Source organism: Camponotus floridanus, unplaced genomic scaffold (genome assembly GCF_003227725.1).
Source record: "Camponotus floridanus strain SB8 unplaced genomic scaffold, Cflo_v7.5 scaffold52, whole genome shotgun sequence".
Classification (NCBI taxonomy): domain Eukaryota; kingdom Metazoa; phylum Arthropoda; class Insecta; order Hymenoptera; family Formicidae; genus Camponotus; species Camponotus floridanus.
The window spans coordinates 1,196,884-1,219,177 of record NW_020229681.1 but is presented as its reverse complement, the minus strand read 5'-3'; the positions used below and the strand labels follow the sequence as shown (position 1 = coordinate 1,219,177).

General features: G+C 38.2%; 2 protein-coding genes across 2 annotated transcripts in view; one reads left to right on the top strand and one right to left on the bottom strand.

Annotated features, from left to right (window-relative positions):
* Nucleotides 1-981, bottom strand: part of LOC105247888 — a 95,619-nt gene extending 94,638 nt beyond the window's left edge. Inside the window, exon 1 of the mRNA XM_011252350.2 lies at nucleotides 554-981. Within this exon, the coding sequence (XP_011250652.1) occupies nucleotides 554-626 (73 nt within the window). The 5' untranslated portion in view covers nucleotides 627-981. The remainder of the gene's footprint in view (nucleotides 1-553) is intronic.
* The window catches only part of LOC112639233, a 223,869-nt gene that overhangs the window by 192,221 nt on the left and 9,354 nt on the right, over nucleotides 1-22,294 (top strand). The gene's annotated exons all lie outside the window — the stretch shown is intronic.

Genomic DNA, 22,294 nt, shown 5'->3' with positions numbered 1-22,294 from the left:
TTCGAATCAGCGAATCTTGGTCCTTCACCAAGTAACGGGGTAACTGGAAAGGGCGTAGAAGACCGTAGGTACCAATGACTCCTTTAACGACTGATTGGCTTAATTTAGTGCGAACTTAAGCGCTTCACGTCCGTCCTTCTTGCGTGATACGGAAGAGCGAACATTACTTCCCCCTCCTTTCGCCCCTTTATCTTCTCCATGTCATCCAACAATGTAAAACGAAACCAGTAGAATCACATTTCCGGATTTTCATCAAGGATGCTTTTCTTACGCGCGTAGAGTGTTATTTAAAATAGATGGTAAAGTATTCTCGGTGCGAAAATCACTAACTGGAGAAACACACTCCTTTCACCTCCTCCCTCCCCTTCTTCCTTTGTTCACCATTTCGGATCAACGGCGAAACGGCGGTGAACAATTCACTTGAACGATCGGAGATTAGAAGTTGATGGGAAGATCATCCTTATGATCTCGCTAATAGATGAGAAACCGTGTCACTCGAAGGTAGATCTCATCTTCCCTTTTATCAAACTTAACGCCGCCTGATGAAACTTACCCCCTACTATCAGCAGCAGGTGAAGCAGAGCACATTGCATTTTTCTGTAATCCCGGCGAAAGTCTTTATCCATTCTGCCTGTGAGAAATCTTACGTGTCACACTATACCCACGCGCACGTCCCGCTTCTCGTCTACATATACACGTTCCGTTCGTCGATCGGTGGTGCCACGGCGTTTCCGTTTCCGCGGTTTCCCATGAATTAAAAAAAAAAAAAAAACGATCTAGTCGCGCGAGCGGGAACCTGTCGCTTCGCGGGATAACATCGGAAAATCACGAAATCGCGATTCAATCGCGAAAGATCACCGTGCTCTTATACTTCCGCGATCGATCGACCGATCGGCACGCTCGAGATCGGCAGGAGAACGGGACGAATAGCAAGGCGGGCGACCACGCGGCCGCGATAGTTCCTGACTTGCAACTGACGAGGGATGCTGCACGAAGAGTTTGCGCCAGCTTCGCGCCCGCGCACAGAATCCTTATTCCCCCTCGCGCTCTATCTCCCCCTTTCATCCCCCTATAACCGGCCACAGTCAGTTAGTCAGTCTCTCTCTCCCGCCTCCCCCGCGTCTCCGTTTATCCCCGCGTTCTTCCGTCCACGCTCTCTCGCTCTCGTATATCCTGCCCTCCTCTCCCCCCCCCCGGTCTCTCTTCCTTCCCCTCTCCCTCGCTCTGACTCACTGTCCTCCTTCTCTTTCGGCAATATCAATCCCTCCCGCTCACCCTCTTATTCCCCGCCCCCGCACTCACACGAGAACTTCTTTCCCTTTTTATGCAGCTCTCTATCGTTGTAGTTGTCTTCCGACTCACTCCCCATCACAGTTTTTCCATCACTCGCTCCGTCCTTAACGCGCGGTGCGCGTCGCGTCCTTCTTCTTCTTCCCACCCTTCGCGCGCAACTCCACGCGATCGCGCTTCCATCCATCCTCCGGATTTCTCTCTATTTCGATCCCTATTCCTTCCTCTACTTCCCGTTCTCTCTCTCCTTCCCTCGTTCTACGGTCGTCTCGTTTATCCATCTTCCATCCCCCCACGAGCGATTTCACCCACCATCTCCACCACATATCTAACCTCACGCGCATCCTTTCGGCGGCTGTATCTCAAACACTAAAGAGTTTCTTAGGAAATTGAATTGAATGCCACTCACACCCCCGTTTCTGTCTCTTCGACGGCCTCCCACGCGCTTTGTCTTTTCCACCGCTCTTCTCCGTTACTTTCGGGGGTGACCTCGTCCCCCATCGTCCCTTCTTGTCGTTTCCTTTCTCTCTTCCTCCTTCTCTCTTTTTGGCCTTTACTGTCTCGTTTGTCCTCGGTGCAGTTCGTCTTCGTCTCCGACGTCACTCTCTTCCCAAGAGTTTCCGTGAAACTGATTGTCTCGCCGTTAAGCGGCAATTTATATGTTAACAGGCCCGAATCGGTCGAGAGTCATGCATACGTTTAAGGAACGGGATTTCGCAGGGCTCGCATAACGACAAAGGTGACGGCGCGGATGATGGCCCTGTCCGTCGCACGAAAACAAATTCCTTGATTCCGCTGCTTTATCTGACCAGTCAGGATAATAGGTCAGTTTTTCTTACACTTCAATATCTTTATGTCCTCGCAGTTAATAAGAAAAATGTTAATTTCAGAGACACATATCTAAAATTAAACTACAAATTTATCTCCATTAATTTCCCTTCACGTAGTATCTTAAAAGCATACACGGAAAAGTGAATGGAAATGAGAGAAGGCTTAATTCGCCAACAAATTCCTTGATTCCGCTGCTTTATCTGGTCAGCCAGGATAATAGGTCAGTTTTTTTTACACTTTAATATCTTTATATGTCCTCGCAGTTAATAAGAAAAATTGTTGATTTCAAAGACACATAACTAAAATTAAACTACAAATTTATCTCCATTAATTTCCCTTTACATAGTATCTTAAAAGCATATACGGAAAAGTGAATGAAAATGAGGGAAGGCTTAATTCAACAAATTCCTTGATTCCGCTGCTTTATCTGGCCAGCCAGGATAATAGGTCAGTTTTTCTACACTTCAATATCTTTATTCTCGCAGTTAATAAGAAAATGTTAATTTCAGAGACACATATCTAAAATTAAACTACAAATTTATCTCCATTAATTTCCCTTCACGTAGTATCTTAAAAGCATACACGGAAAAGTGAATGGAAATGAGAGAAGGCTTAATTCGCCAACAAATTCCTTGATTCCGCTGCTTTATCTGGTCAGCCAGGATAATAGGTCAGTTTTTTTTACACTTTAATATCTTTATATGTCCTCGCAGTTAATAAGAAAAATTGTTGATTTCAAAGACACATAACTAAAATTAAACTACAAATTTATCTCCATTAATTTCCCTTTACATAGTATCTTAAAAGCATATACGGAAAAGTGAATGAAAATGAGGGAAGGCTTAATTCAACAAATTCCTTGATTCCGCTGCTTTATCTGGCCAGCCAGGATAATAGGTCAGTTTTTCCTACACTTCAATATCTTTATATATCCTCGCAGTTAATAAGAGAAATGTTAATTTCAGAGACACATATCTAAAATTAAACTACAAATTTATCTCCATTAATTTCCCTTCACGTAACATCTTAAAAGCATACACGGAAAAATGAATGGAAACGAGAGAAGGCTTAATTCGCCAACAAATTCCTTGATTCCGCTGCTTTATCTGGCCAGCTAGGATAATAGGTCAGTTTTTTTTACACTTTAATATCTTTATATGTCCTCGCAGTTAATAAGAAAAATTGTTGATTTCAAAGACACATAACTAAAATTAAACTACAAATTTATCTCCATTAATTTCCCTTTACATAGTATCTTAAAAGCATATACGGAAAAGTGAATGAAAATGAGGGAAGGCTTAATTCAACAAATTCCTTGATTCCGCTGCTTTATCTTGCCAGCCAGGATAATAGGTCAGTTTTTCCTACACTTCAATATCTTTATATATCCTCGCAGTTAATAAGAGAAATGTTAATTTCAGAGACACATAACTAAAATTAAACAAATTTATCTCCAAATACTATAAATTTATCTCCATTAATTTCCTTTCACGTATCTTAAAAGTATGCACAGAAAAGTGAGTGGAAATGAGGGAAGGCTTAATTCGCCAACAAATTTATCTTTCACGTCCGATTACTGTGTCATTTATAATTACATATGTTTTTACATCTTTTTGCTTTTCACAAAGCTGCAAAAGAGGGTGCTCCGCGCGAAGCAATTAGTTTGCGCAGAAACTAACATGAGGCGACTGAATTTGTGTATAAAGTTAAGTTAACGCAGAGAATCACAACTACGTTGTAGCGTGACAACAGTTTAGTTTAATATCCTGCGACATGTTCAAATAAACTTTGAATGACATCGCTTTCAGCATTTGTTTAATACTTGGAGAGATCGTCAAAATAAATTTTTATAATTTAGTTACTCATACAACGTTGTTAATAACATAAGAAAAAAAACGTATGCTCACGCTTTCTAAAAAAAAAAACCTACATGTATTCACAAAATAAAATTCGGAAGCGAAAACAATTTTGACGATAGAAAGATAAAATAAATCCGACAATTCCATTCAAGAATCTTACGAATTAATTTCTTTTGCGTAACCGCTCAATAAAGTGTTTATAATATTTTTAACGCATCTCGCAACATTTATTCCAAATGCAGTGATAAATTTTAATCAAATAATAAAACACGTTTAAGAGATGAAAAACTTTTTTATAAGAAATCTTCGGGTGAAATAACAATAGCGAGCTCTCTCGAGTTCTTGCTGTACTATGCAAATTATACATTCGCTCGTTGAAAAGAGCACATGTAAGCCCATAAAAATACAAGCAGTATCCCGCGAAGCAGCAGCGCGAAGTGGATTCTCTCTGGCAGTAACGAAATTTCCGAATAAGAAGGAAACGTAAGGAATTTTGTAGAGAGGAGAACACAGTAATTAGGCTATACCTGATCGATTCTTTGCTCATTAACCGTTGTTTCACCGTCCCGATAATTAATACAGCATCAGGAAAGTCAACTCGTTATCTCGGACAACAGTCGGCCGTTGCAGCCGCTCTGTAATTTGACAAGCCGCGTCGTTCATCAGCGCGATATCGTAATGCGCGGCTCCGCAAATTTCATCGATGCGTCATACATAACGAAGGCTCGAACACATTCGCTGCGTTCCAATCGGATGCTTTTCGCGACGGCGGTCGGGAGGGGTCGGAGAGTGTCATTGACGTATGTAGTAACTTTGGCAAACTGGGCATCGGGAAAATATGGTGACGTGGCAGAGAGTCCTATCAATTCATTGACTGACTCATTAGACGCGGACACACGCGAATTTTCCGATCCGCCTCTCGTATCGCGACGTATTCGCGGAAAGCCGCAGCAAACTCGCGGTTCTGCTACGTGAAAGCATTGATGCGATTGATTTTACCCGGGCGCACTAAATTGGCTCATGAATAATTCCCATCTATCTGTGTAAATTACTCGTGACGAATCTCGATGTAGATGACGTAGCGGAATCAATATCGAGAGCATTACGGGAGTTGTACATTTTTCTTTTTCGCGTCATTCGATATTTATTAAACGGGGGAAAAAGTGACTAAACTTAGCGGCTTCCGCAATATCATCTTTTACTTGTTGCGTTTACTTCGCGTAAGAAAAGAAACAGATATCGCTGAATAATAGTTTTTAAATACTTCGAATGTACAAGAGTTTCTCCTTCTCACTTTTCTCATAAATACGAGCTTCTCGAGATAATCCTTCGTGCGCTTGACTTAAAAAAATGTCACTAGTGTCTCGGAAAGTTACACACGAGGTTACTACGATGCAATACGCGTCGCATCGGGGGAGTAAACTCTTGATATCACCAGGAGAATTATGTGTACAAAGAGCGAAAGTTTAATTACTCCCTCGCGAAATGTTACTCCCATAAGTAACAACATACGCGATATGTTCTCGGAGCGCGGATCGATCAACCCGTCGAGATTCAGCGGGAATCTGGAGGCAAGTTGGCGCCGCGGAAAATCACATTTATATTCGCGTGTTACGCTGGGATTGAGGGTACCATGAGTTCTCTCGGGGTCATCGTAGAATGCGCGCGAGATTTTGTAAGCCTTCGTAAAATTGAAAGAAATTCTCTAGAAAGTTTGGCACGCGCACGGCATTCCAAGTAATCTAACTATATGTAACGAACTATAGTAAGAAAGAATATGAAATACTTGCGGCCGCGTAAAACTGTACTCCGATTTTAAGGCGAATGAAATAAAGTTTGACTCAAGGGCATGCGTAATTAGAAAGTTAAATTATTCCCACGCGAGAAGTTACGCTCTCGCGTTCGTTCGCATATAATATGTTCCAGCAACAAAGTTGCTAACAAATCAGCGTGAAATTCCAGAATAATGGGAAGGGGGTCGAGCTTGCGGTCCGTGTGGACAAGTTTCTCGTTGGATTTAACTTGCGCAACTTTAATATATTACCGAAATAAAATTATACAGCAACATATACGAGTACAACTCGTATAACAGAGAATAGCACAGATGAAGAAGTTAAAACGATTGAGAACAAATTGAAACATTTTAAATTAAAGAGAAGTTGAGGAGAAAGATTCAACGAGACTATATAACATATGTTACATGAAACTATTAAAAAAAAGAAATGCTGCTCTTATTTGCATATAAAAAATGCGATGCATTATAGATTTAAGAATTTATAAGATGATAATATGTACGCGAGGCACGATTTTAGGATTAGTGAGAGATTAGTTATATATAACAAAAAATAGAACAAATAAAGAAGTTAAAACATGATTTTAAAATTAAATTATAATGTTCTAAATTAAAGAAAAGATGAAGAATTTAACGATACATATGCAATTGTTATAACATGTGAAATTATTAAGAAAAAAATCACAAATATTATTATTCACATAAAATTATTTTAAAAAAATCACAAATACTATTCTTATTTGCATATTAAAAAATATGATGCATGATTTAAGAATTTATAAATAACAATATATATGAGCGTTATTTTAATATTATCGAAAAATAGTAATATATATAAAGAATAATCCAGATAAAGAAATTAAGATCATTAAATTAAAAAATTTTGAATTAAAGAGGAAATTAAAAGAGGAAGATATTTAACAAGATTCTAACATGTCACATGAAATTATTAAGAAAAAAAATCATAAATACTGTTCTCATTAGCATAAAAAATATAATGAATTACAGATTTAAGAATTTATAAAATGACGATATGTGCGGGTGCGGATTTTAAGATTAGCGAGAGATTAGCATACGAATCTCGCTTTTTATTGGCTTTCGACATTTCCGAGAGTCTCGAAGACGTTCTAAGCGACACGAGCCCCGGTGTCCGCGTTGTTTTATAACAATTTCAATTCACCGAGACACGTCACGAACAGAATCAAGAGGCATACGCGCACACATATAATTAGAAAGTTAAATTACTGCCACGGCAAATGTTATTCTCGTATGCGAGCTGGGCGACACGGGGCGAGGCCGCGTCGCTTCTGCATCCTAAATTGTGCGATTTACCTAAAGCGTTCCATTATTACCGCACGTTGTAGTCGCTGGAAGATACTCGGTGACGCGTAAAATAGGGCTGGACGTAATTCGTGAAATTATTCGACCTCAGAGGGCACGCGCAAAAATCGTTTTTTATTAGGCAGACACTTGCTGCAAAATACGAAATTAATAATAGATGCGATATCATGCAAATGTGAATATAAAGCACAAAATTGATTATACATATATATATTTTAAAATAATGTACAATATAATCAATTATAACGCTAAAAATTTAAGAGAAATTACAAATTATAATCATATAATTATTGAAACAAATAAAAGCAGTTGATATTGAATTGTTTGGTTATGCAATGATAATGTATGATCGCAAACGCGGACTCCAGAGATCCGCGAAGTCAGAACGGAACAGATTGCGTTCTTGACATGTTGATATCAAGGTGTAACGCTGAAATGTTGCAGACGCAACAAAAGGTAAAAAGTCACGAGTAATAATAACAAATGAAATTCTCTCCGTCCTCGTTGTTGTCGTTCTCGTCGTCACGATGGCATTCACAAGTTATACAAACGAGAAAAAGAGAGAGAGAGAGAGAGGGAGGGAGGAAGAGAGAGAGAGATAGTGCAAGCTGCAAAGTTACATCACACCGTCTCAAGATGTATGTAACTTTGTACATAACATACGCGACATGATTTCTAGACGTGGGTGCGAAGATGAGACAAATGCGGAGATTCACCGGAGATATCGCACCTGGCGAGAAACACGCCGGGATCCCAGAGAAAGGGCTGGAGAGGAGGAGACGCTGATGCGATAGTGGGTCACGTCACCTTTACATCCGGGCGTACGGCGCTGAAATTGACCCTTAAACATTAACTCCGCCAGCTTTATGCCGTCCCGCGGTTTCAGCGGGATAATACCCTCAACTTTTAACGACTCGAGTCCCCGGCGGTATCCTCGCCTCGTCCCTTTTTGTGCTCTTTCTTCGCTCGGTCGGCGCGCGTCCTTCCCACCACCCCTATCCACCTTCCGACCCCTGTATACTCGGTCGACCGAATGTAAATATCCTGCTTGGCGGTTGTACATCGCGACAATTCGTATGCCACCGCGATGAGACTTTTGCGGAAAATCCAATTTTTTTTCCGCCGTACTCACCGCGGATCAAAATTCATCTCTGCGCGAGAAGCGCACGATTGTGGATAGAGCCAGGATTTTCGTACCTGCCATCGTCCGCGCGATTCATATTGTGACTCGTGCATGAGGATTAAATACATGCGCGAAATTATACACATATCCGACCGAATATCCACGGGAAATTTTCGTTAATTTTTAATAACGTGTATTTTTTTGATAAGTTAAAAGTATCAAAGCACGAATTAAATAGGAATAATCGAAGCTGTTAATAAGATATTTTATTGTCTAGTTTAACATTTGACAAAATTTGACAATTTTGTTTCGATAGATTCGTAACTTGAGAACGAGTCAGAAGATATTATTAATTTTGAGAGCCGATAGCTTCTAACGTGATCCCTCTCGATATTTCCGCGATATGCTCTAATTGATTTTTAATCCGTCGGGTAACGGTAATGTTACCTTAGTGAGACACGTTGTATACTTTAAACCGGTAATCGGATTAAGTATTAAGCGGTATTTTCACCTACGCGACATGTTGAACTTTACTCACGACAGTATTCTAAAGCTGCGTATTGCTGATTCTTATTCTGACTCTTTTATATGTTTTCCAATGCATGATTTTAACGAACACTGAATATGTAATAAAAAAGCCAGATTTGTTAACACCGAGCAATTTATAATAACTGGAGATGATATGCAATAAATACATATAAAAAAATAGATAACGATGCATAGAAATCATTTTAGCATGCTATGCAATTTAAAATGTAACTTTTAATCATAGATTACATTTCCTCGCAAATTCAACAAATATTCAATATCCCCTCCTCATGACAATATATTCGCAGAGCTACGTCTGCATTTATGCTATTATTTATATATATTTAAATATGATCTCTCTTCCCGTAATCATATATCACCGATGTCTGCGCCACAAAACACTCAAACTCAGATTTTCATTTATTATTAACAATTAATTTCAACGTTTCTTTCGCGTTCTCGAGTCTTATATTCATTTACACGTATCTCGCAGCTTCGACGATCTATCAAACACTTCGAATGTTATTAAAGAACATATTTTTCCGTCTTTATCGCATTTTGATTTAATTTTTACCGTGCTTGCTCGACGGTAAGCACACCGAAGAGTCAGGGTTGCTCGGCCGGAATTTAACGCAATTCTGCGTTTAATCCGAACTTTCAAAGCTGTTAACGAGGACTGGCCGCATGTCCCATCCGCTCGTTCTCTTTCACCCCATCGGCTTGCTTCCTCTTATGCTTTCCCTCCCATGTTACACGCATTTGTGCATGTATACATATATGTGTGTGTGTGTGTGTGTGTGTGTGTGTGTGTGTGTGTGTGTGTGTGTGTGTGTGTGTGTGTATGTACGTGATCTCGAAAACGTGTTGGTACGGGACATACATGCAGCCGGAGCACTTATGGTGCAGCACGCCAAACGTATTCTCTACTCTATTACTATTAGTTCAGGGCTGTAACTTATGCAAGATTAAGTAAAGTTACTCGAGCATGCCAGTTCGACGAAGTTTGACGTCCATTAGAGCATTATTGCAACGATAAGATGAATCGGCGGTCGATATTATCTTCGTATATTAACTCTTTCCGGTCGAAGCCCGGGATATTCGCTTTTCTTTTTATCACTGCGATTGCGTGCCATCAACATTCGACAGTCATTTATGCAACGAATCACCACACTGATTATCTTATCACACTACGCACATACTTTTAAATGCTCTGTGGACCCTTTATCTGCAGGAACAGTCAGTTGAAATCATTCTTTTGCAGGCAGCAGGAAAATACAACCGGAAAAAGTTAATTGATACTATCCCGTGTGAGTTTGTTTGTATGTCTGAAAAAGAAGTTCCGTTAAAGATATGATAATATAATAATATATAATAATATATAATATTATACAATTGCCACAGGTATGTGTAAAATAAAAGCTTTAGAGAGAGAGAGTATATATAATTTTATGATCAGAAAGAAATAACGAATCAACAAACTTTATTTTTTATCATTGATGTTACATAAAATAATTATTTTATATAAATATTTATAATTATTCATATATATTTATAATTATTAATATTTATATAATTTAAGATATTGTACCTACATAATTATACAATATACATAATCCCATGTCAACACGATGGTTAATCCGATTAAAATAATAAAATTGACCAAATTTTTCATTCCCATACCTTAAATTAAATCTTGTATAATATTTCAAATGTATATAGAATTACATCAAATACGTGATATTTTTTCATCAATAAAGTTAAGTAAACTTTTCAAGTGGCATATGTGATAAATTCGGTTATTCAACAGATAAGCCGATAAAGCTCCCGGTGTATTTATATCCCACGTCGCGCGATATAAATATTGCAGATCTTCATTCAGCCGAAAAGGCTCACCGGTCGGAACAGAGTGTAATCGAATTTTTCGTTTAACCGGGACTTTTAAAGTTGTTAGCAGTGACCGGTTGAGTGGCGTGCATTCTCTGTTCGTGCTTGTAAAATGCATATGCACACGAATGGACGGTGATGATGTAAACGCAACGAGGGCACTTATGCACGGTGTGCATAGCATGTATTCTACTCTGTTATTGCTAATTCGAAGCTACGGCAGTACAGCACAAGATAATGTAAAATTAACCAACGAGCGTAGCGGCCCGCGTCGTATTTTGACGCTGTTTGGTTCGCTGTTGTAACGAGGCAGCGCAATAGAGAAACTAGAAGCTCGTGTATTCCCGATTCATTGTCATCAATGCAGAAATCGCGGGAAAATCGGTCCATAAACGAGGCATAATCCCTGATACAATTGCTAAATCATATACGATCGAAATGAGCCAATCGAGCCAGATAACGTCGAGTGCTTTCAATAGACAACGGGAGATACTAAAAGCTGCGACTTTTTATAACGTTACTCGTAAAAAAAGTGAACAAAAGACACGATAAAAAAGGTATACTAGCATCGAACACATACATATATCGAGTGCGAAAATATAACCCGTGTCATCTCTCGTGCCACAGCGCGGTTAATTACAAAGTCGGGAGAATCATCCCATCTTTCAACGACGAAAGTTCGAGGGACGGAAAACAGGCAACGAAATAGCCTTCTCCAAGGCAAAGTACGCTTCAATTAGTCACTGTATATGCAAGTCCTTTGCCTTTAGACGGTGATCTACTTGGGAACCACGAGTCGGGCTTTATATACCGTTATTCCGGAGGTTCCGCGACGCTGCTTGCAAGTAAATTGAAACGACGCCGTTATTCGTTACCGAGATGGTTAACGGGTGGAAGCTTGGAGCATTGATCCCGCGAGGGACGTTACTCCTTAAAGAATTTTTGCCTACAACTGCTTCACTATCCCGTCACGAGGCTGTCGCGATATCTCGCGCGATATCTCGCTCTTTCAGAAAATTCAGTTTTAAGCATAGCATTAAGCGAGTTCGTTGGGGATGGGATTCTTGTAATTACTCGCAAAGACGCTCTCTTCGGTCTTATTTGATCGACAATAAGAAAACATCAGCATTGCTCGATATTTTTCCCAATTATATATCACGTATCGAATCTTTAGAGTGATTATTGCAACGTATAATATTATAAAAATAGATATTAAAATAATTTTCCTTCAACGCTGTCATCGTGTTTACAAGCTTCAATGTCTAAGCTTGAACTAGCAGTCCCGCGAGAGACGCTGCTCGTTAAAAGAGTTTTTGTCTTGCACGTCCTTCGCCATTTCGTTCGCCCCGATGTAACGTACATTTTCTCGAATGTAAATTTTGGATAATTTAGTTTTAAGCCTGAAATTAAACGAGTTCATTATGCGCGGAAACTTTTATTACTCGCGAGACCATTTGCTTTAATTAAGTCCCTGTAAACTTTTTGAAAGTTGCGGGGAATCAAGTGGCCCGGGACTCGATCAGTTTGATTGATTCTTATGTTTTTCGACGCTAACGAGTAGAACCAGGAAGGTCTCTTTCCCCTTCTTTACACATTTTATAACTTTGCGCATCTCGTAATTCCTTCCGCACACCTTTCCCCGTTCGCGAATCCTTGAATCAGCCCTTTAACCGACGGACGGGATCGTGATCGTCGTGTTACAACTGAATGAATTTTCAAAGGCGCCCTTATCTGTCCGGATTTCCAGATGATCGCCTAATATGAAAGCTTTCTTTTTTTGCTGTCGATCGATATAGACGATTCGTCGTTTCAATATTCGTTATGAGGCATCGAGCAAAATTCAATGAAAATTCCAGAAGCATTTTGCGGTTCGCGCAATTGCTCCGCCTTTTGGTCTCACCTCTTCCCAACTTTCCTTGTCCCCTTTTTTTCTACATCTCGATAATTGAGTCATTTATCGAATCAATGGGCGACATTGGTCGAATCTTGTTTTCTCAAAGAATTTTTATAGAGGGAATGAAATTTCGATCAATTGATCTTTTTAGAGCAGAATAAGATCGGTGGTGAGCATTTTTAAGTTTTTAAAATGCTTATTTTTTTACTGGAATTTCTTTTTTCCATTGTTCGTTTAGTCGACTATTTTGTCGACGAACTCTGATTTTCGAATGAACGCCACGCACTTGCATCGATCGGCGAATTTGCATTCCACGAGCACGGATAATTGAACTGTATAACATTCGATTTCATATAGCCGTGTAATTTATCGATCTAACGGCAGCACCAGTTCCGTTTTCCGTTATTACTCGCCGTGAATGTACAACACGCGCCTGTTTCTGAATGAAGTTATTAAAGAAGAGGAAAAAAGTGGCGATACCGATGCGAGAAATTCGCAATTACGCGTTATAACGTGGAAAAATGTTCTGGAAATTATTCGTCTGATACTAATGAACGAGTTTCATAAACATAAGGAAAGGAAAGTCTTCGCGTGTTTTGTTTCCGTTAATTCCATCTTTAACTGGATAAAATCGCTGCATATATTAATGCTTTGAACTATTAATTGATGCAAAAGAGCTACGGAGAAAAAAAAATCTTTCCATTTTATTCACAAATAAAGAGAAGAGATAATAATTTTCCTTCACCAAAGAAAATTATTAATTGCGAAAATCTCTCTCTTAACATTCTTTAGTTATTACGCTTTACTTAGCACGTGTAATAACAATGCCGGGAGAATTAAATCGTGAATTTACACAACGTTTTATTCTCACTAACATTATCCTTGCGTTACGATTTTCCCGAGAAGGAGAAATTGCACACAGTTGGGCTCCTCCGTGCCGTTATGATCTCTTATTCTCACTGATGCTGATATTGCGTGCGCGCAGGAAAGACGGTGATAAGAAATTAGAAAAGCGCGACACAAGAACAGCCGTGGCCTACTTCGGATAATAAACGAGTACGCGTGGCAATCTTGCTCTGAAACACGGCTACGTAAAGCACAAAGTAAATAAAAATGAATACGAAGGGGAAACGAAATAAAGCATGAAATATTCCTGACACTTGATATCCTTTTATGCCGCGGACATCCTTTCGCGTTGCGACATTATCAGAATATTTTTGTCTCGAGCGTTCCTTTGAACGTTTCTCGCCGCAGCATCATTTGGTTACCCATATGTTGTTGTTACATTGCAGCAATATTGCAGCAACATCGCAATATTGTCGCAGTGAAACAACAATGATCTGTACGGGTATTTGTTAAATTAAAAATTTAACAAGTTTATTTGCACTCCTTCGTTGAATACATTTCCGACTTCCGACTTTCGCGCGATTCGACGAGCGCTAGTAACGCGTAATCTCTCGCATCTCGGCTACCATCTAACAACTGCAGTTCCAACAGCTTGTGAAAAAAAATGCAATAACGTACAATTTGGGGACCTCCAAGACCGCGAATGTCTTGATATTGTTACGGTTAAGTGCGCCATGCGACAAGACAGTAATCCCCCTTTACGATTGCTTTTCGCGTTCGAGAAACAGTGGCATAAAGTAGAGCGGGACGAGATACCCTCGATCTATTTCTACGGCGCGCATAGAGCCCACTTTACGAACTACCCAATTTGTCTCGCATAACGGAGGTCGCGGCGCAATAAAACTCGCGACGCGATTTCCCCGAGGTAGCCGAGCGTAGCGCGTACGTGGTGCTTAACATAATTCGCGAGGCGAATCGCCAAGGCTTCGCGTACGTTTGCCAGGCAACGCGCATTGTTTTCCGCGACCGATAATCGTATACAACGGATGCGAAAAGTGCGCCTTCTCCCCTTTCCTGCCTCGCTCCCCTGACCTCCTGCCCACCCCCACGAGGTACGATGTTTCCCGTAGGGAGCGCAAAGAATTCTGAGCAAGTGCGATCCAAGATGGCTTAGCGCCAAACAATCCGTATAAAACTCGCGCCGGGGGTTTTCTCATCGAGTCAAGAGGAAATGTAAAAGAGCCGCTTCCGCGAAACAGACGGACAGAAATGGCGGATATACGGAGCTAGGGGGGGAAAATACAGGATAGAAGCAACGTGGATTGAAATCGATACTGCAACGTAGGGGTGGAGGACCGCCGACGGTGAGGAGGATGGAAATGGAGTGGTACGAGGGGCACGGATGAAACGAGAAGAAGAGGGATCGTGTTTGAAAAGAACGCACATACTGCCGGACGTACAGATAAAAATAAACCGTAATACCGTATAGGATTATGTTACGCTATCGCGCAAAGAGAAAGCCAGGTAGGTGGACTGGTTCTAATTGTATCGCACCTGTAAAATTGTTTATAAAGCAACCGTTCGAAAATCTTACTGAAACTCGCTGCGACGAGTAGGATTATTTTACAATAGGACAAATATCAAATTAAAATTGTTAAATTTTACGAAAATTCATCAAAATGAATCATTGTACTTGAAAAATTCTATCGAATATCAACCAGTGCGAAAGCCAGATAATTTCTTACACAAAATTTAAATAATTTTTTACTCCAAATTTGTTCCTGTCCCGAGAGATTGTGTCGGATCTCGGAAAATTTAATTTTTAGTAAGAAAAATACTTAACTCGCCGAGATGATTTATGTTTTATGTCAACGAGTATCTCGAGACATGACAAGTGCATGCTGCATTATTAAAAAATTGTAGAGAATCTTGACGGTACCTATAACAGAAACTATTTCTACGAGGGATTTCAAGAGATTGGAAGGGATGCTTTCGATGTAAAAAAAAAAATAAAAATAAAAATTACATGATTTTCGTAAGCCCGGTAACGTGACGTAACGCGTAGTTGTTTCTTGAATTTTAACGCTTAACGGACGTGACAGCGTGAATGCGTGCATGGATATACCGCAGAGTGATTAATTCGCACGGTAAATATACGCCACGCGCTCGACCACCCTCGACATGCCGCGAGATAATTACCAATTAATTTCTCTCGGGAAATTTGGATGGAAAATTTATATTCGGAAAGGGGAATTCGATTTTTCGTAACGATAGTGCGGAAATAGAAAGCGGTGGGTGGCGACCAATTAAATTTCCCGATCGGTTTTATCGAGTTTCGTCGCGCGGTGAAGTGCTTGCGTCGCTCATCGCGACGGGGTTTAACTAGGATTGCTTTGAACGACGTGATGTAACGCGCGCGTACTCTAAATCTTTCTTCATCGACGAAAAGCGCCGTAAATTCGAGTAAGGAAACTCGTCTAGGGATATCCGAGAGATAGAGGTCGAATTTATCTTACAAGGACTCGATTACCTCGCAACGAAATTCTCACGTTGTACTTATATCTACACAGTAAAAAATTATGCGCCCATGTATTAAAATTCAATATGTTAAAATTTTTGTGTTCCACGTTTTGATTAGTACTTGAATGTAAAATTAATATACAACCTATATGTTATTATTTTTATAACGTTTTCATGCGTTACATTTATGTCAACTTCATAACTTGACACTTTGTATATGTCTCTTAGAAATGGAATATTATTTTGAGTATTTTTAACATAATCATTTTAAACAATCAACATGTCTCAAAGTCAGTTTAACATTCTAAGAAAAGTTAAAGTGAATCTTCAAATAATCTTGAATTTTGACATACAAAAATAATTAAATTTACTAAAATCAAATGTTTCTGTTACAAATAATTTAAGTTAAAATAATTACTATTATATGTTAATGTCCTCAATATTTCTTACGAATTATTGTAACTATTTTTTCATGTGATTTTTAATTAATTTGTATGTTACTTTCACATTACACTTAAAGTCACAATAACAAAAATAAGTGTAAAGTATTGTGTCAATTATTTAACATTTTTAATTTGCCAATAAGTAACATACGACGAATGAGTTATTTTAACTTAAAATTTAGAGGGGACTTTCTGGGACATGTGAAAAATTATCGTTAGGAATAAATGTATACACAGTAAAAAATAAAATGTTATAATTAACATTTTATTTTTTACTGTGTATACATTTATTCCTAACGATAATTTCGCCCTACAATTCAACTATCGTGTCGCAGCGAAGAAAAAAAATGGAATACCAATTTTGGTTCCAAGGGTATTTTAGCCAGTCGGATGTTTGCGCGCAGTCGCGAATCCAATTAATGCACGCTTTAATTGCTCCGCGCGAGCGCGAGTTTTCGTTATGCAGGCGTTGATTATAATAACGGGTTGCGCGTGTTATAAAATCAAATAGCTATAATGCGCGCGCGCGCGCGTCGATAGCGGCACATCATAATCGCGCCTCGCGAAATAATTGCTCCGGCGTTTATGCAAATGCATAGCTAATAACGACCACAGTGCGATCATCGAAATGTTATTAAGCTTAATGGTCATCGTAGTCGCGATTATATTGACGAAACAAAACTCCGATCCGAATGACCGAGTGCGAGTGTTTTTATTCGAATAACACGAGACGGAAAAGTGAAGGAAATAACTGATAGATTTCGAGATTGGAGATGGGGTCGGCTGTAGATGGATCGAGAGTGATTCTACGTATGTAGATATAGTCATCGCAGTCATGCCGATGATATTCAACGGGGGATGACAGTGCACAGTCCGTTGCACTTGCCGCTTAATGTCATCCTCAAGCCGCGTCCAGTACCATTAACACATGCGACATATCACGTTACACAAACGTGCGCAATCGCACTTCGCCTCTATGCATGTGTACCTGCATGTGTAACTATCTTTACGTAGTATCATTTAAGGTCTCTATTTTGACGTGACGATTTTTTTTGAATGTTTATTTATCGTAAAAATTCAAAAATTGGAAAAATGAAATAATCTCTTACTGATCGAAAGCTGAAAGGTATAATTAAATTCTCACATGTTGCTAGTTTTAAATAAACGAAAATATAATTAAAATCCTATTCAATAATCAAAATTGAAAAATGAAACATAGAATTTCCCCCTGGGTCTATTAATTTGACAAGAGAAGATTATTTCTTTCTTATATGCGATTCTTCACGCGATTGTGCAAATATATAATAACAGAAATATTAAATTTTTTATTCTTCAAAATAGCCTTCTTAATATCCTTCAAGATGGCTTTCTCAATCATCGAATTTTAATCCGATAATACTCTTGTGAGTTGAATTTGAACCTATTTGAAAAATAAGACCTTTCGTCAACAACTGTGAGAGTATTTGCAAATATACTGAAATCAATAGCGACTTTAAAAAAGATGTCTAGAATGTATATACGGCAATATTGAAAGCAAAGGAGGACTTCGAAGAATCAAAAATTTAATATTGCTATTATTATTTGTTATAATTTTTAATATTTATAATATATATAAATATAAACAGCGATAAAATGTAATTTGATCTTATTTATGTATTTGATATTATATTATATATATATTTATTAATTAAAGTAACGATTTTCTTGTTTATATATGTGATGCAATGTTTTCGACTGGTACCTTATTCATATAAAGAGTAACAAAATATTTAATTTATTTCAATTTAATTTAAAAAAATTATGCAAACATACAAATGCAAGATGCTTGCAAATGCTTCCAATCTACGTATGTACTATTGTTTTAATAATCTTCCGTAACGCTTTTTTTTTCTCGCACGAGAATAATGATCGTTGATCCAGAAGCGAAGACGCAAGATGTCGGTTTCCCTTCTGGAGACAATGGCAAGCAATGCAGCAGTTCATCGTTCTGTTGCAACTGGTGACAGTTCTTTTTTTTCGCAACAACACCTGCGGCGACAATGTCCGAGAGTTTTTCCTCCCGCACAATATGCGTCGAAGAAGAGAAAAAAAAAAGAGAAATTGAGGAATCCCGACGTAATCCTCGGGTGGATGTTGTTTTGCGAGAAATGATACGTTCGTTTGTAGACGCCCGACATAATATCGTGATAAATATTTGGTAGAGGTAAACGTGAAATTGAAGCTCTCGCGCTCTCCAGGTATTTTTCAAACATATTTCTTTACACATGGGGCTCAGGCAGCTCGAAATAAATTCGCAGCACGCTGAATAAATGTGCCGCGCGTTAAAGATGCCGTTTGTAACATTTCATAAAACGTGTTAAAAATTTATTTCAACATGTTAGAGCAGATTCTACATTACTTATCGTTCTCTTCAACAAATACCGAGATGATTTAAATTGGATTCAATGTGCCGCGCGTGAAATATAAATTCACGATTAAAATACAAAGTTAATAATGATTTATTAAAATACAAAGTTAATAATGACTTATATTTATAAATTTTTTTTTTATATTTCGTATTATCGCACAATTTTTCCTTATGTATGCAAATTCTTTCGAAGCTCAACTAAACGTTAGCCTAAACGCTTTGAAGATGCATTGACATTATTAATATCAATTACGATGCTGTAATAAGGGGTCTGAAAGGAAGTGTACGTTTAACTAAATGACAACAATATCACGGGATTCTAATAATATGCCATCATGTCAAAATCCCGCAACGTAATGTGACGTGACAGCGTGTATAACGGCGGTTTCTCCATTTCACACTTCCCCGGACTGTCAGAGCGCTGCGGCCACTTCTCCAACAGAGATGTGCGTTAACTGTGAGATGCGCGGAACGCTGTAAAATAACCCGCCCGTTTTAATGAGCACAAGAAACAATGCAAATTCCTCTAATTTAATTCCTGCTGCAGAATTCATGCGTTGAAGCCAAATAAAGCGATAGCTTTGGCCCGCATTTATTTTCCACTCAGTTATTCTCCTTTTATTCGATGCTTGCTCGCAACAAAAAAAAATAACGGTGAAAATCGAAAATATATAGTATATCATAAAGAGGGAGGAAAAAGAAGAAGAAAAAAATTCAAAAAATTCCTTTTTTTTCCTTCTTGGCGTAATTTAACGATAACAAGCAATCTGCACTTTCGGATGCACAAACGCGCGTCCGAATAAAACTCGAGGATATTCGTTGCTTCTCGCGAAGCGAAACGGAAAAGGACGCAAAAAATATATGGAAGAATTCACGATTAAATCATCGTGAACGATGATGATTGTCAGGAGGGGGAGGGAGGGAGAGGAGGCCGACGTGTGCAACAATCTCACCCGAGTAGTTCGATAGTCGCGAGCAATGGCTGAAGCCATCCTGTGGCGTGTCCGCGGTGGAATGTCGCAAATGACGACAACCGCATGTTATTCAATCCCATATTCATTACGCGGAAGACAACGCGTTTCGCGATCGCTGCGGGCGGTCGTGTCTCGTTAAGGGTTGGCTTTTCACGTACACGTTCGGCTCCGCACGCGAGTCCTCCCTCTTCAACACTGAACGCACTGCGAATCGATTATGCTCCTCGCCAACAATGATCTATTGTCCGTATTAGCATGACGTTTTTCAGATTTTTTATCTTGCAAGAAATTTCTCATTTGTCACTCTTTGCGATAATGCGATAGCTTTAAAATAATGTTCTTTGTCTCTGGAAACAAGAAGGAAAAGATTTGTAAAATTGCCTTTCGCGATTCATTGTGCAGTAGGTATTTTTAAAAAACCTATAAAACAAGTTTTGCAGTGGTTGAGCCAAAAAATGATTAAGATATATATGTACATATGTTTTCTCGATGTCGACAAGACCGAGAATATACCCAGGTATATACTTCGTGTACAAAGCATCGAATGAAAGAGGAAATATCGCAAAAGGCACTTGCCTCGACGATAATAATATGAATCGTGCGATGTTTATTCGAGCAGGCACCCTCGGAGAAAAGGTATAAAAAGAATATTATTGGGATAATTTTTAGAGTAGCACGAGTGGAATCTCGAAAATATCGAGGGTCCGATTCAGTTGACCAGCGATATATAATGACGGAGAAATTTAATTCTTTCCCGCGTTTCAAATCATCGGTCGCAAGTTAATTTCGACGACGTCGCTGTTTAATGGATAAAAAGCACCCTGTACAACTGGCGGCGTGTTATGCGTCAGTTACAGAAACTACCAATACACGGAGAACTGAGAATCCGTGTACCAGGGGTTTGCCAATTGTGCGAGGAGTTAGATAGGTAGGAAGGGTGGAAGTTGAAAAACAGCATGGATACCTAAATGAGCGTCTTCGTGTTTATATCGACAAAAAATTTGTACCGACGCCGTGGTATTTGCTGTGGAAAATAGCTCGCCAAAGTCCCTCATTTGCTAAATTCGCACCGCCGGTTGGTGAATTAACTAATAATAAGGAGAGCTGCGCTCGAGCTTTTTACACCCGCATTCATATTATTCTGATTATTGCTAATGGAAAGTAAAGCGCAATTCAATATCTAATAAATTTATTTAAACATTATTAAAAAACAAAAAAAAAGAAAAGAAATAAAGGGAGTTTAGACGATAATTACTTGTATAATATTAATTAAACTATTAAATAATTCCTCATTATTTTTTCATATAATAACAAAAAATACAATTCTTGGAAAATATATTACATATAAATTTTTATTTTAAGACTATCAAAAATTCATTATTAGTAGTTTAAAATATTAAAAAGGCACATTTTTAAAACGCTTTCTTAGTTTCGAATTTTACTATAGAGCGGAATAATAAATTAATGGAACATTTGATCGGAAAGGAAACATTTATTAACATAAAGACACAAGACCTATAGAATGAATAGCAAATCATTCTCTCCGTGTATAAATGATGATATCGAGTCTCGTAGATCGAAAAGTGTATCGTTCTGAATGCAACGATCCGTGCTGATCACGCATATCGATACCGTTGATTATGTTATATGCACATCCGACGCTTTTTCCCCTCTTCGTCATTTTAACATTATATATAGAAACGCATATATGCGATTCGTGACAATAGCTGGTATGAGAAGCCAAATTGAAAGAGATAGCAATTGTTTAAATATTGATAGGTTTTTTATCATATCAAAGCTAACATGGAATTGTTTTAAAAGGGTTATCTTAATTAGAATCTTAAAAAGAACAATTTGTTCTTTGATAAAAAAATAAAGATTAACTTATTACATCAATAATATTTCTGTGTACATTAATAGAAATAATAATAAAATTTTAACGATATGAAAATTAAAAAGCTATGATAAGAAATATCCATCTCAAATTTTTGCTGTAGTAAAGTGTCGGAAATCTAAATACGATATAAAAAAATTATATCTTAAGGTATATGTAATATTTTTAATGCATTTTATGAATCGATGTAAAGGTATAAATTATGATCATTTCGCAGCCGATTGTGAATGGTAATATTATCTACCACTGTGACGATAACATTTTCGCTCAATTGCACAGTGATAACCATAGCAATCATTACGTTTTTTTTACAATTAACTTTCCGTATTAATCTTATCAGCTTTTTCATCTCGATATTTTTCCACTCGAGATAAAAATCAATGAAATTCTATATTTCAACTTTTTGTTTAAATTTCTTCTATAAGCATGATTTAGAGATGCGTATAAAATTCTATTTTTGTAAAATTATAACTTGTTTAAACTTGCAATTTTTAAAAATTATTTTGGAATTATTATATGAAAACTCGATTAAGATTCTCTGTAGAAGATTCGCCATTTCTACCGCATAAATCTTAATGACAAATCTTTTAGAGTTTTTCTTAGCGAGGTTTAAAATTAAAGTTTAATAAATGACACAGTTTATATATATATATAACTTTGCATTTTTA